The sequence below is a fragment of the Oncorhynchus gorbuscha genome, linkage group LG08 (genome assembly GCF_021184085.1).
Source record: "Oncorhynchus gorbuscha isolate QuinsamMale2020 ecotype Even-year linkage group LG08, OgorEven_v1.0, whole genome shotgun sequence".
Taxonomy (NCBI): domain Eukaryota; kingdom Metazoa; phylum Chordata; class Actinopteri; order Salmoniformes; family Salmonidae; genus Oncorhynchus; species Oncorhynchus gorbuscha.
In genome coordinates this window covers 43,923,147-43,939,188 of record NC_060180.1, presented here as the reverse complement: position 1 = coordinate 43,939,188, position 16,042 = coordinate 43,923,147, and the positions used below count along the sequence as shown (strand labels likewise).

The 16,042-nt window shown below is 46.9% G+C and overlaps 1 protein-coding gene across 4 annotated transcripts in view; it reads left to right on the top strand.

The window, feature by feature from the left end:
- Window positions 1-15,799, top strand: part of LOC124041687 (nuclear receptor coactivator 6-like) — a 34,935-nt gene extending 19,136 nt beyond the window's left edge. For 3 of the 4 annotated variants that reach the window (XM_046359563.1, XM_046359561.1, XM_046359562.1), the window contains 11 exons: window positions 5,012-5,625; window positions 5,740-6,332; window positions 6,433-6,551; window positions 6,642-6,955; window positions 7,046-7,267; window positions 7,383-10,437; window positions 10,520-10,576; window positions 11,856-11,886; window positions 14,615-14,656; window positions 15,177-15,310; window positions 15,455-15,799. In XM_046359563.1, the coding sequence (XP_046215519.1) occupies window positions 5,012-5,625; window positions 5,740-6,332; window positions 6,433-6,551; window positions 6,642-6,955; window positions 7,046-7,267; window positions 7,383-10,437; window positions 10,520-10,576; window positions 11,856-11,886; window positions 14,615-14,656; window positions 15,177-15,310; window positions 15,455-15,501 (5,228 nt within the window). In that variant the 3' untranslated portion in view covers window positions 15,502-15,799. Of the gene's footprint in view, window positions 1-5,011; window positions 5,626-5,739; window positions 6,333-6,432; window positions 6,552-6,641; window positions 6,956-7,045; window positions 7,268-7,382; window positions 10,438-10,519; window positions 10,577-11,855; window positions 11,921-14,614; window positions 14,657-15,176; window positions 15,311-15,454 lie in introns of those variants that run through there. The other variant, XR_006839977.1, reaches the window with a different exon arrangement.
- The last annotated feature ends 243 nt before the right edge of the window (window positions 15,800-16,042 follow it).

Genomic DNA, 16,042 nt, shown 5'->3' with positions numbered 1-16,042 from the left:
CATAGGAATACATCGCCTGCTCCTCTAAAGTCAACCTGAAGCCTATGTGGGTTATGAATGTCTTAAGAACCATCTTCAATGACAGTCCATCAGGACACTATGAGGTCTACCTGTGTTGATACTAAGCTTCCTGAAGCAACCGGAAGTGGTTAAAATCACCCTAAAAGTGTTTTTCCATACCCAACCAGCAGTTTGTGATAAATAGTGCATTCAACCCTGTGTAAATCGGTCAGTTTTTAACGTAAACACTTAAAATTCAGGATTCTGTAAAGGCACACCCCAATCAGGATATGTGTTTACTTATAGCTTCCTGTGCCAACCGGAAGTTCCTTAAATTATGTCATAGGGGCTGTTTCAAAGGGTTAAAAAGGTCAGATCTTTTCAAAACATCATATGTGTGATTTAGGCAACCCCCATGAACTGTAAATTAGCCATTTCTCCCATAAAATTTCCAAGAAAAAATCACACACACACACAGTTAGGACAGAGGGACACAGTGTGGTGTGTAGAGACAGACATTGACTGCAATAGTTACCTTTGTTCGAACTAAAAAATAACCTTCAGACCTAGAGTTCTGAATCTTTAGAAACCTGTTCTAGACCTCAAGTCGATAGTGCGTGGTGAGTTACTTGGCTCTAGAAGGTTCTCGGACCGAAAAACAGCCTCGTACATTTGCAATTACTTCAATTCATTTTGACCATTACAAAAATTCCGACATTTAGAAAAGTCTCAGAGACTCAAGACTAGGTTCATTGAAACCGGCTCGGCCCATAGAGACGAACCCCAACGTTTCTGTCAGATAGCTCTTTCAAGGACCCCGTAGCAAGGCATGGAAAAAAGTGGATTTGCAGCACCAATTAGGGTCTTGCTCGGGCACCAAATGACCTATCGAGCCGAAACTTGGGATCCGGGGTTGTCTCACATAGGCCTACACAATGTCAGAACTGGACCCGCAGCTAGAACGTAACTACGTGTTTTACGTTTTTATTATGGTTTGAACAGAAGGTGCTGTGAATTTTGGGCCAACTCTGAAGTATGTGATAGTTGGCTTCTAAACGAGTTGGAAAAAGTGGGTGTGGTGTCAGAATGATATCTAATTGACTGATGGACAGTGACTTGCTGGTGACTTTTGTCAATTTGCAATATGTTTAAACAGTGAGGGACCATCACCAAAGTGACATTCTGAAATCAACCCCAACGACTGATGGAGAGGAACCAGAATCACTTCCGAGCCATCCCGAGTTCATCTGGCCAGTCAATTTTGCCTTCCTGCAGGATTTTTGAGCATGCCAAATTCGTGATGGTAAATGCCCATTGAAACATATTGCAAATGCACGTGCATTTGCAATAAGATTCAACAGTGAGGGACCATCACCAAATGGACCTGATGAAATCAACACAACGAGCGAAGGAGAGGAACCACTATCACTGCCCGGCCATCCCAAGTTTTTCAAGCCAGTCAATTTTGCATTTCTGTAGGATTTTTGAGCATGTCAAATTCGTGATGGTACATGGCAAATGGACATAATTTCCTGATTTGGCATTTTCAAATCTTTCATATTGCATTGGGACATTTCTTATGGAATTTGGCCCAAAAAAAGTTACTTTTGACTTCCTATGAAATTATATTGCAAATGGACAAACATATGCCTTGTGAACAAGTATATATATATATATATATTTTAAAATGATGATAAAATATGACTAAAGTATGTTGATACAGCTCTTATACATGTGTAATTGACACAAAATTTGAAAGAATTTTAAAAAACGGTCGAGAAAGCACTTTTTTAAGGGGGTGATAAGTTTTTCAAAATGTTACTTTTGGATGTTGACTTGTATTACATTTGCAATATGAAAGTCCACGGTGGAGCGCACTCGCCATCTGTTGGATTTTTAAAGTGTTACACTTGACATTTGACAAAACTTTGAATGAAACGACGCCAAATTGAGTGGTATTGGACACCGTGTATATGGTTTGTCCAGTGCCAATGACTTCCCATTCATTTTTGTACATTTCAGGGGGGGGGTGGTGGTGTCATTAAAACTACCTTTTCAACCACTCCACAAATTTCTTGTTTAACAAACTATAGTTTTGGCAAGTCTGTTAGGACATCTACTTTGTGCATGACACAAGTCATTTTTCCAACAATTGTTTACATACAGATTATTTCACTTATAATTCACTGTATCTCAATTCCAGTGGGACAGAAATTTGTTAAATGTTATGGTGCAGGGAATTTTTACAAGGATTACATGTCAGGAATTGTGAAACTGAGTTTAAATGTATTTGGCTACGGTATGTAAACTTCCGACTTCAACTATATACAGTGGGGAAAAAAGTATTAGTCAGCCACCAATTGTGCAAGTTCTCCCACTTAAAAAAATGAGAGGCCTGTCATTTTCATCATAGGTGCACTTCAACTATGACAGACAAAAGGAGAAAAAAATCCAGAAAATGACTAGGATTTTTAATGAATTTATTTGCAAATTATGGTGGAAAATAAGTATTTGGTCACCTACAAACAAGCAAGATTTCTGGCTCTCACAGACCTGTAACTTCTTCTTTAAGAGGCTCCTCTGTCCTCTACTCGTTACATGTATTAATGGCACCTGTTTGAACTTGTTATCAGTATAAAAGACACCTTTCCACAACCTCAAACAGTCACACTCCAAACTCCACTATGGCCAAGACCAAAGAGCTGTCAAAGGACACCAGAAACAAAATTGTAGACCTGAACCAGGCTGGGAAGACTGAATCTGCAAAAGGTAACCAGCTTGGTTTGAAGAAATCAACTGTGGGAGCAATTATTAGGAAATGGAAGACATACAAGACCACTGATAATCCCCCTCGATCTGGGCCTCCATGCAAGATCTCACCCCGTGGGGTCAAAATGACCACAAGAACGGTGAGCAAAAATCCCAGAACCACACGGGGGGACAGAGTGAATGACCTGCAGAGAGTTGGGACCAAAGTAACAAAACCTACCATCAGCAAGGGCATTGAAGATGAAACGTGGCTGGGTCTTTCAGCATGACAATGATCCCAAACACACCGCCGGGGCAACGAAGGAGTGGCTTCGTAAGAAGCATTTCAAGGTCCTGGAGTGGCCGAGCCAGTCTCCAGATCTCAATCAACCCCATAGAAAATCTTTGGAGGGAGTTGAAAGTCTGTGTTGCCCAGCAACAGCCCCAAAACATTACTGCTCTAGAGGAGATCTGCATGGAGGAATGGGCCAAAATACCAGCAACAGTGTGTGAAAACCTTGTGAAGATACTTATTTTTCACCATAATTTGCAAATAAATTCATTAAAAATCCTACAATGTGATTTTCTGGATTTTGTTTTCTCATTTTGTCTGTCATAGTTGAAGTGTACCTATGATGAAAATTACAGGCCTCTCTCATCTTGTTAAGTGGGAGAACTTGCACAATTGGTGGCTGACTAAATACGTTTTTGCCCCACTGTGTGTGTGTGTGTGTGTATATGTTTATATATATATATATATATATAACACTGCTCAAAAAAATAAAGGGAACACTTAAACAACACAATGTAACTCCAAGTCCATCACACTGTGAAATCAAACTGTCCACTTAGGAAGCAACACTGATTGACACATTTCACATGCTGTTGTGCAAATGGCATAGACAACATGTGGAAAATATAGGCAATTAGCAAGACACCCCCAATAAAGGAGTGGTTCTGCAGGTGGGGACCACAGACCACTTCTCAGTTCCTATGCTTCCTGGCTGATGTTTTGGTCACTTTTGAATGCTGGCGGTGCTTTCACACTAGTGGTAGCATGAGACGGAGTCTACAACCCACACAAGTGGCTCAGGTAGTGCAGCTCATCCAGGATGGCACATCAATGCGAGCTGTGGCAAGAAGGTTTGTTGTGTCTGTCAGCATAGTGTCCAGAGCATGGAGGCACTACCAGGAGACAGGCCAGTACATCTGGAGATGTGGAGGAGGCCGTAGGAGGGCAACAACCCATCAACAGGACCGCTACCTTCGCCGGAGCCCTTCAAAATTACCTCCAGCAGGCCACAAATGTGCATGTGTCTGCTCAAACAGTCAGAAACAGACTCCATGAGGGCCCGTTGTCCACAGGTGGGGGTTGTGCTTTCAGCCCAACACCATGCAGGAATTTTGGCATTTGCCAGAGAACACCAAGGTTGGCAAATTCGCCACAGTCAACTTGGTGTATGTAATCTTCTGACCCACTGGAATTGTGATACACTGAATTATAAGTGAAATAATCTCTCTGTAAACAATTGAATTGGCCTTGAAATACATCCACAGGTGCACTTCCGATTGACTCAAATTATGTCAATTCGCTTATCAGAAGGTTCTAACCCCATGACATTATTTTCTGGAATTTTCCAAGCTGTTTAAAGGCACAGACGTACATACTTAGTGTATGTAAACTTCTGACCCCCTGGAGTTGTGATGCAGTGAATTATAAGTGAAATAATCTCTAAACAATTGTTGGAAAAATGACTTGTTTCATTCACAAAGTAGATGTCCTAACCAACTTGCCAAAACTATAGTTTGATAACAAGAAATGTGTGGAGTGGTTGAAAAACAAGTTTTAATGACTCCAACCTAAGTGTATGTAAACTTCTGACTTCAGCTGTGTGTATATTATTTTTTATTCGGGAAATTATGCTAGTTTGACAACCCTCTTTGTAAGCTTTTAAATTATGTCAAACTCGATTGTTGTATCTTTTCCAGTGCTGAAGACATGGATGTCTCATATACCATGAGGAGGGTATGCAAAAAGGTTCAACTTTGGGCACCTCTATCTCTTGAATGTTTTGGCATTCAGGTCCAAAAAGTTACTTTCTGACCACTGGGCGAGTATGTATGGAGAGTTTAGTTTAAATCAAAAGAGGTGTTGTCAAAAAGTGTTTCAAATCAAGTGGACTAACCCAGCAGACAATACAGTGATATGATTTAATCTGTATCAGGCCAACTTCAGTGTCATTCTCTTATGATCTGATTTCAGGAGCCCAGTCGTCAGCCTCCACCCCCACCAACATGCAAGGTCCGTGCCACTCCCAGCCCAATGTCATGGGCCTCCACGGTGGCATGGCCGGCCAGCCCCCAGGCACCACCTCAGGCCCCAGTATGGGCCAGCCCAGCCTCCAGAACCAGATGATGGGCCTCCAGGGCCAGCCTGTGTCCTCGTCCCCCAGCCAGATGGTCCAGGGTGGGGGTCCGGGGCAAACGGTCCTCTCCAGACCCCTCAACCCAGGGCAGAGAGGAGGCATGACCCCACCCAAGCAGCTGGTGCCCCAGCAGGGCCAGGGGGTGATGCACAGCCAGGTGGTTGGAGGGCAGGGGCACCAGGCGATGCTCCTACAACAGCAGCATCAGCAGCAACAACAGCAAAACTCCATGATGGAACAGATGCAAGGAAACAAACATGCGTTTGGGGTGAAAGGTCAAGCTGGGGTCATGCGGGGTCCGTCTCCTAACGGGCCCGGTAACATGTCTCAGTTCCAGCAAGCTCAGGTGGGCCAACAACAGCAGCAGCAGCAAATGGCTCAGCTCCAACAACAGCAGCAGCAACACCAGCTACAACAACATCAACAGATGACCCAGCAGCAGCTCCAACAGGTATTCAATTTCTTTAAAAAAAAAAAGTTATTTGCATTGTGGCAATAAGTGGAAAACCCAATTTCCCTGTGTAGGGAAATATTATTTCACTTGCTCATTCCTAAATTTCTTCAGGTCCCCATGGGTGGCAACCCAAACCAGGTCATGGGTATGCACAGTCAGATGAGACTCCCCAGTGGTCATCCTCTGGTCCAGCAGCAGCTACAGCAGCAGCAGCTCCAACAACAGAAACAACAACAAGCCATTCTACAACAGCAGCAACAACAGGCGACGCAGCAACACCCACACGCTCTCGGAGACCCCAGTGGCTGTACAGGCGACATGGGCAGTGTCCAACAGATGCTCCAGGACATACAGGGTCAGCAACAGCAGCAAGGCATGACAGGAATTGGAGCCCCCCAGCACATGCAGGTGGGCAACGGCCACTTCCCGGGTCACGGGATGAACTTCAATCCCCAGTTCGGGGGTCAAATGCCTATGAGTGGGTTGTGCGCTCAGGCAGGGGGTTTTCCAGTGAACAAGGACGTGACGCTCACCAGTCCTCTCCTGGTCAACCTGCTCCAGAGTGACATCTCGGCTAGTCAGTTTGGACCTGGGGGGAAGCAGGGGGCTGGAGGACCTGGCCAGGCCAAACCCAAGAAGAAGAAACCACCACGCAAGAAGAAGCCCAAAGTAGGGGAGGGACAGCAGCCGATGGATGGGCTAGGGTAAGGAGCTGAATGTTATTGAAATCTTAAGCTATATCCACACAAACTATTTGGTATTGGACATGGTTAGTCATTTGAGGTATTATTTCCTTCTACCCAGGGGTCTGGATATGGGTGTTGGCCTGGAGGACCCAGAGCTGCCAGCACTGAGTGGGGAACAGGGGGTGGGCATGGACCATTCTGGACCCAAACTTTCAGACTTCACCAACAGGCCTGCAGGTATGCAATGTTCATGATTCTTGGTTTGCTCACTCACACTTGTATCTTTTAGTTGAATGGCTTCTTATCATTCCTTTTTTCTCATGTCAGTTTTCTCAGGTCAGCCTGGAGACCAGAGAGTCCTACAGCAGGTGCCTATGCAGTTCATGCAGCAGCATCAACAACAGCAGCATATACAGCAGCAGCAGCATCAGCAGCAGCTGCAACAACAGCAGCTACAGCAACAACAGCAGCAACAGATGCAACAGCAGATGCAGGGAATGCAAGTTCCTCCAGGACAGCAACAGGGGGTGGCTGGAGCTCTGGGTCAGACTCAAGGCCAGCCACAGATGCACCCTCATCATCTACAACAACAACAAAAGCAGCAACAACCACACCATCAACAGCAGCAGCAGCAACAACAGGTACCATCGACTGCGTGTGTGTCGCCACGACACATTTTCCATGTTAACTATGGATTATATAGCTAATTTGTTCCGGTTGTGTTATATTAGCAGATGGTCATGAAGATGCAGCAGGAGCAGGCTAAAAACCGGATGCCCCTCCATCCAGGTGGGCAGAACCCCCCCAGGGGCATGATGAACCCTGGGGAGGCCCAGAGGATGCCTGGCACCCAGCAGGGCAACATGCCCGTCATGATCAACCTCCAGGGGCACGGAGGAGTGCCCCCCTCCCCAGACAAACCCAGAGGGATGCCCCTCATGGTCAACCCACAGGTTGGACACAATCTGATAGATGTTTGAATTATATTATATTTATTATTGTCTTGTTAATATTCTATGCCTAATTAATTCCCTGGGGTGTGTATATCATCTATCCCTACCTATGTAGATGACTGGGGCAGCCCGGCGGATGTCTCACCCTGAGGCAGGGCCTGGTTCCCAAGGAACAGGGGCTGAGGAGGCCCCTGGAGGTCCCAATTCACTGCAAGACAGATCTGGAGGCCAGGAGATGGGGATGCAGTCTGGGAATGGAGCCCAACAGTTGGTGGTGAACCAGGGCACAAACGCCCACATGATGAAGCAGGGCCCCAGCCCCTCGCCCATGCCCCAGCACCCTGGAGCCAGTCCCCAGCAACAGATGCCCCCTCAGCCCCTGCAGGGTGGCCCCATGCCTGGCCTCCACTTCCCTAACGTTGCCACCACCTCCCAGAGCTCCAGGCCCAAAACACCCAACCGGGCCAGTCCCAGGCCCTACCACCACCCTCTCACACCTACCAACCGTCCTCCCAGCACTGAGCCCTCTGAGATCAACCTCTCCCCTGAGAGGCTGAACGCCTCCATCGCAGGCCTGTTTCCCCCCAAGATCAACATCCCTCTGCCACCCAGGCAGCCCAACCTCAGCCGGGGTTTTGAACAGCAGGGTGGGCTCAACCCCACCACTCTCAAAGCAATAGGGCAGGCCCCTCCCAGCCTAACTATGTCCAGCAACAATGGAAGTGGTGGAGGTAACTCTAACAATGGTCAGCAGTCTTTCCCTATAGGCAGTGGAGCGGCCAACTTGGGCCACGGGAAACAGGACAAGCAGTCTGGAGGAGGGCAGGCTAAAAGGGCCAGTCCCAGTAACAGCCGCAGATCCAGCCTTGCCTCCAGCCGCAAATCCACTACCCCCAGCCTGGGGAGGCAGAAGGGGGCTAAGACTGCCCTAACCTCCCCTCACCAGCAACACATGGTCAACCCCCAGACAGGGCAGACCATGATGTTGAGCCCTACCCCAGTGCCTCCTAGCCCGGTCTCACTCCCACTCGCAGTTGGGGTGAGCCTGGATGCCCATCAGATCCAGAGCCCCTTCCAGGGGTTCCAGGATAACACAGCTGAGATGCCCAGGGAAGGGCAGGGAATGGTAAGTGTAGAGCAGCGGCAGATGCCCCAGCCTTTGAGGGAGCTCTCTGCCCCCCGGATGGCTAGCCTTCGTGTCCCAACTCCTCAGGAGGCTAAAGCTGGGCTTGAGCGCAGAATGGTAGCAGGGGAGAGGCAGCCTGTACAGATGGCTCCTCAGCAGGAGTTTGTATCTGTATATGAGGCCTCTCCTGCTCTCAGGGATGTTCCTATCTCCCTTAACCAGTTACTGGATAACGCAGCCACCCCCAGCGTGCCTGCCAGGCCCACTCAGAGTGCTCCAGCTGGGGATACTGTCTACAAGGAGAGCACTAAAGCCTCCATAGATCAAGAGAACCCATCCAGTGCTTTTCAGAGCTTGGAAGTGGGGGATACTGCTGTTGCTACTACTGGTGCTGCTGTGAACGAGACAGAAGCTAAACCCAAGCCCAGCTCAACCCCCCGCCCCAAACTCCCAAATCCAGCCAGTAGTCCTAATCTGCATCCTAAAGGAAGCCCCAATTTTAATGCTAATCACAGCCCTAGCCCCAATCTAAACTCGACTGTTAGCCCCAACCTTACTCTAAACCCTGCTCCTAGTCTTCGTGTCAATGTGGGCGCTAGCCCCAACACAGCCGCAGTCAGTCATAGTTGTCCCAGCCTCAACGTTTCCCCCAGACCAAACTCTAACTCAAACCCTGCAGTTAGTCCCAAATTAATCCCCAGCCCTAAACCCCTGGCCAGTGTCTCCGCAGTCCTGCAGATCCCTGCGTCCTCTGCCACCATCTCCCCCAACCAGATTACCGTGTTTGTCACCTCCAACACTATCAGTTCCACCCCTCAGGCCTCCCCAGCCATCGTCTCCACTATGGTGGCCATGCCCAGTAAGAACATCAGACCACAGCAGCTCAGCCAGCAGACCACTGCCCCCCGGCCCCAATTCATTACCACGCCTGTGTTTATTAATACCGGTACCCCAATCTTCCAGGTCCCCGCTGCATCTGTGGCCCCCAACACCACAATGGTGTCCCAGCCGATCACCATGGTAGGGCCCATACAGGTGTCCACAACTAATATCCAGCTCACCACCGCTCCAACCCAGGCCCAAGCCCCAGGCTCTGCCTGGACCCAGGCTTCTGTGGTCAGTGTGGCCGGCACCCAGCCTGCCCGAACGCTAGTTGAGCAGGTCCAGATGGCCAGTAGACAGGCTTCCCCTGTTAGTAACTTGCCTCCTCTCAAGCAGCAAAGCCCTACCACTCCCAAACCAGAGACCTATGGTGAGGCGCTCACCGGACAGAAATCTACCCCAACAGTTGGGCAGCCTTCCCACCGTCCAAGCCCCTATCCCACAGCCTCTACGTTTGCCTCATCTCCCTTCCAGCAGCCCCTAGGGTCCGCCTTTCCATGCTCCCCCTCCTTGGCTGCCCAGGGCAAGCCTTTCCAGGCTCCTGGCTCTGCACCAGTGAGCAGTCCACCAGATTCCCAGCAGGTTTCTAAGGAATGGCTAACCCAGACTTTAGGGGGGGCTTACCAGCACCAGACAGGTCTGAACGCTGGGGGTGTGCCCATTCATACATCCCCTGCATCTCTCACCCAGACTGAGGCCACAGTGTCTGGAGCACAGACTCGGACTACTTCTGTTGCTGCTCCGAAAGACACCACTCCTCCTCCTCCCGTATCAGCTCCAACTCCTGTTCATGCTCAACCTGCTATACCAGCCCAGTCCCCTTTTCCTGCCCCAGTCTCTAAACCTACCACCCCTCCGCCAGTCTCAGTCCCTGTCACCACCCCAATCACTACTACTGCCCCTGTTCCTACCACTGCTACATTTCTCCCTGATCCGGCTCCTCCTTCAGCTCCAGTCCCGATACCAAATCTGTCCCCATCTACATCTCCTGTTGTTGCCACCACTGGACCCTCCAACCCGTCCAAGGACTCCTCAGCCATATCCTCCCCAGCGGCCCTTACCCCTACTGTGGCTCAGCCTGTCCCCACAGCCATGGAGCCTCCAAGCCAGCCAGCCCCACCAGAGGCCACAGCACCTTCGGAGAATACCCAGATCATCCCAGGTACATATCAATCAATCCATGATTGAGTAACTTATCGACCTTTCAGTGATAATAACAACCTCCACCATCTCCTTCCTCCCAGTGTCAATCCAGCCTGAAGCTCTACAGCAAGAGGAGCCTTCTGCTACTGAAAATACTGGTAAGTAATGTCACACTAACTGCTCTATAACAAAATGGTGGAACCTCCGGACCCTTTATGTAATGACATGGCAATGACATAATATGACTTGGTAACAGAGTACAAATGGAATATATGCAAAGATGGTGGTATATCTAGAGGGCACCATAACATGTAACAACTACAGCATAGAAGCACAAGTTACACTACACGAACAAAAGTATGCATTTACCTGCTCGTCAAACATCTCATTCCAAAATCATGGCATTAATATGGAGTTGGTCCCCCCTTCCCTGCTATAACAGCCTGGGAAGGCTTTCCACTAAGGTGTTCGATGGGGTTGAGGTCAGGGCTATGTGCAGGCCAGTCATGTTCTTCCAGACTGATCTCGACAAACCATTTTAGTATGGACCTCGCTTTGTGTATGCTGAAGTGAGATAGGGCCTTCCAACTTTGTGGCAACAGTTTGGGGAAGCACAGAATTGTCTAGAATGTCATTGTATGCAGGTAGCGTTCTCTTGGCATCCCCCAAACCCAGATTCGTCCATTGGACTCCCAGATGGTGAAGCGTGATTCATCACTCCAGAGAACCCGTTTCCACTACTCCAGAGTCCAATGGTGGCAAGCTTTACACCACTCCAGTTGACACGTTGCATTGACCATGGTGATCTTAGGCTTGTGTGCGGCTGCTCGGCCATGGAAACCCATTTCATGAAGCTCCAGACTAACAGTCCTTGTGCTGACGTTGGTTCCAAAGGCAGTTTGGAACTCGGTAGTGAGCGTTGCAACCGAGGACAGACGATTTTTACGCACTTCTGCAGTCGGCGGTCCCGTTCTCTGAACTTGTGTGGCCTACCACTTCACGGCTGAGCCGTTGTTGCACCTAGACATTTCTACTTCACAATAACAGCACTTACAGTTGACCAGGGCAGCTCTAGCATGGCAGAAGTTTGACAAACCTACTTGTTGGAAAGGTGTTATTGTTTCACAGAGCCACATTGAAAGTCATTGAGCTCTTCAGTAAGGCCATTCTACTGCCAATGTTTGTATAAAACATTAAAATGGCTGTGTGCTTGATTTTATATACCTATGCTTAAATAGCCGAATCCACATACTTTTGTATATACAGTATTAAATAATGTTATAGTCTGAGACCAAATCTGAAAATGGTTTTGTTATAAGATACTTGTACAGGTCTTGGACCGTGCTTTTATATAATGCACTGTATGCCGTGAACATAGCATGCATCTTGTTGTGATATTTAGTAACTTTTTTTGTTTGTCACTTTTTCCTTCTACAGCAGAAGAAGTTGCCACTGTGACTGAACAAGGGTGAGGTTCTCAAGACATTTCAGACTAACAAAATGTCAGTATAAAATAAATACTTGTCGTGCCAGAGATAATTGGGTTATTCCATTGCCTGTAAAAGGTTACTTCAGTATTCTTTGAGTATTTGTTAGTAATTGGCCTAGTCTACAGTAAGTGCCATGTTTGTAAACCGAAATGCTTTGCCATTTGTAACTACTAAAACTCAGGGAGTTCATATGGTCGGGCGGGGGGGGGGGGGGGGGGGGGTACATGAGGAAAAAAAAATTGATGAGCCACTTGTTACACTACATGACCAAAGGTATGTGGACACCTCAACGTTTCTGTTCTCTGATCTTGTGTGGCCACCTCTTTGCGGCTGAGCTGTTGTTGCTCCTAGAAGTTTCCACTTCACAATATTATCACTTACAGTTGACCGGGGCAGCTCTAGCAGGGCAGAAATGTGACAAACTGACTTGTTAGAAAGGTGGCATCCTATGACAGTGCCACTTCTACTATTTTCTGCAGCCACAGACGTCACTTCCTGTTGTAAGTGGAACGGGAAAGAGCTCGGTTTTGTTTGTTTGGAATGTTCTCGGTAGCTACCTAGCTTCTTCTGTTGGATCCCACGACGCAGTTGGCATCAGTTGCTGGGACTGCTTGTATCTTTCCAGTGATCCTGCCGACGAAGGACGGGTCTGAGGAGCTATTTGGAGTCGCAGCTCGCCTAACTGCTAGGTAGCTGGACATCAACCTAGCGAGGTGTTCTTGAACGCAGCCTGCGACCTGGTTAGCCATTGTGGCTGGGAATGCGGATTGTCCCGGGTTTGTGGCTGTCTAGAGCCCTGCTGTTTGTTGTTTTCAATTTTCTCGGTGACCTGCCCTGTCTGGAACTGAGAGGAGTAACAGCCTAACATATGTTGCTAGCTGCCATGACAAAGACCAAAGCTGGCGGCTGTACCATTGAGGACGGTGCCATTGCTGTCTCTCTATCACGCGTGAATGATCTTTTAAACAAAGAAAAAGAGACCTACAAGGAGTTAAAACAAAAATAAAATAGCTTCAAGTTTTTTGTCCAAATACTGGTGGATTCTACTAATAAAAGAATGGACGACCTGAAGAAGAGTTTGCAGTTCTCCCAGGGTCAGCTCGACGAGTTGAAACAGGAGAACGGCAAGATGGCAGCAATCTGTAAGTCATTAAGAGAGGACATCAGTCCTGTGTGTGAATCCATGATAACAGATAAATCAGACTATCTTGAGGGACAATCAAGGCGAAACAACATGGTTGTGGACGGAATTGCAGAATCTCCACCTGAGACCTACTTGGGTGGAGTCTTGAGGACAAAGTGAGGGAAATGATCTCTGAGAAATTGAAGATGGGACCACAGGAAGATTGAGGTGGAGCGTGTCCACAGGACTGGAAAACCCACTACCGGCCCAGGTGATAGGCCCAGGCCGATAGTGGTCATGTTCCTGAGGTTCAAGAACAAGGTAGCTGTTCTGGAAAGAGCCAAGAACTTGAGAGGAATGCATATCTTAACCAGGACTATCCTGAAGTTGTGCGCCAGAAGAGGAAGAACTGATCCCAGTCATGATAGCTGCCAGAGCACGTGGGGACATTGCGTACATCCGCTATGACAGGCTCATTGTCCACCCTCCCTCCCAGAAGCCTGGAAGGGATGAGAGCCAAGCTTATGGGTTCGTAGCCTCAACCCCGCAGCACACACACACACACACCAATTGATTAATGGAATGTATATATGTGCTGAATGTATATATTTTTTATCTTGCTTTGTCTGCTCTTTTCAATAGTATGTCTATCTCTGTTAATTAAGCTACCCAGGAAAGGGCTGAAAATAGCCCATATTAATATATGTAGCCTTAGAAATAAGGTTAATGAAATCAATAACTTGCTAACATCAGATAACATTCATATATTAGTCATTTCTGAGACTCACTTAGTTAATTCATTTGATGATACAGCAGTAGCAATACAAGGATATAACATATATATATATATATATATAGAGAGCCCTTATTGCATGGAACTTCAATCCATCTCATATTGCTCAAATAAACAACAAACATGGTTTCAAAAAACAGATAAGGCAACACAACTTCTTTGCCCTATTTGACAAGATAGTTTATATGTATGCATTGATATGTAGGCTACGTGTGCCTTTTTAAAAAATGAATGTGGTTCTTCTCTAATGATGTTCTGTATTATGTCATTCTGTATTATGTTTTGTGTGGACCCCAGGAAGAGTAGCTGCTGAATTTGCAACAGCTAATGGGGATCCCAATCAAATACCAAATACGTTGAAAGTCACTGAGCTCTTCAGTAAGGCCATTCTACTGCCAATGATTGTCTATGGAGATTGCATGGCTGTGTGCTCAATTTTATACACCTGTCAGCAACGGGTGTGGATGAAATAGCCGAAGCCATTCATTTGAAGGGTTGTCCACATACCTTTTGTGTATGTATATGTGTATATATTTATAGTTATATATATATATATATATATATATAGTGCATGTATGCTTAGCATGTAAACTATATCCAAACGTCCAAAGACGACAAGTACTTCCACTGCATAAGAACTGACTGTGCTAATTGAGTATGAATAAGCTATGTCTGATGATTTCTTTCTTCTGGGGATGATTGTCACTAAGAGTATGTTGGGGGAATAAAACCATTTTTGTTAAGCATTATCACAGTTTAGTTGACTGCTGTTTTTCCACTTCTATCACAGATGGGCAAAGAAAAGAAAGACACCCGTTAACTTGGGCTCAAGGTATGTATTTACACGTGAGCACTGCCAGGACGCACGCAGCAGCCCTGTCGTGTCCACCATGTTGTTATCTATCGGATACTATTTACGGTGAAGACGGACAGTATCTGTGGTGGACAGGCTCCCGAGTGGCGCAGCGGCTAAGGCACTGCATCTCAGTTCTTGGGGCGTCCCTACAGACCCTGGTTCGATTCCAGGCTGTATCACAACCGGCCGTGATTTCCCATAAGGTGGCGCACAATTGGCCCAGCGTCATTTGGGTTTGGCCGTGGTAGGCCGTCATTGTAAATAAGAATTTGTTCTTAACTGACTTGCCTAGTTAAAGGTTAAATAAAAAAATAGATGAGGAAAGCCCACTCCGAAGCGATTTTCCCAACTTGAAGGAATACCGGAGCGATATTCCAACTTTTACTGGGTAGCTACTGAAGTTTCTTCTTTTTTCTTTGTAACTGACCTCTCCTGCTTCTCTTTTCTATCTCCTCTGCTGTGTCTCTTGCTCTGTTTTCCGTCGGGCATCTATCAGGGCTGCCGTGGAGAAGTCAAAGGGTCCTAGCAGACGGAGCTCGAGGGCCGACAAGGAGGTGGAGGAGGAGACTGTGGCAGACAGCATGCAGAGGAAGAGACCGGCCAGGCCTGGAGCCGGTGCTGCTGCTAAAGGTACACGCACATGCACGCAGACTTGATTTAGAGCACAAACACTCTCTCATACACAATTTACTCATACATATAGTTTACGTTTTTATTGTAAAGGGATTTGTCTCATCCAACATGTCCCCCTCTCTCTCCTCTGTGTCCTTTCAGAAACGGGTGCCAGCCCTACCCAGTCTAAGAGAAGGAAGTCTAAATGACCACAGTAGTGAAACCCTGTGAACTGAACTGTAAATGTATTTTCCTTTGTCAATCATTCGATGAGCTTCTTTTCTCCAGGATTACACATTTTTGATGGTGAAAATAACCATGTACAGATAATTGTTTGAAAAATAATTGTTGATCTTTTGTCCCTGCTATCATGTGAGGTTGTAGCTTGTGTGTGTGTGTGTGTGTGTGTTTAATTAATTATGTGAAGACTGATAATAAAACTTGACTCAATTGTATAATTATGTTGTAAAACTTAATTAAATTTTCTACTACTTTTTTGACCTGTGATGAAATGGTTTAATGTGCTGTACTTCCAAAGTTGTACTGTGATATTCTGTGAAAGTTGGCTGCATGAGTTGTTTCATATACCGTTTTAACATGGCTCAATGTTGTCACCTTTGCATTGCAGGCTGAAAATGGAGTATTTACTGTAATTCAGAAAGTGACCCATGTTTCTAACATGATCTTACCAGAAATCAGTGAATTACAACTGTTTTAGGGAAGAACCATGTAGGACAGTAGGCAACATGA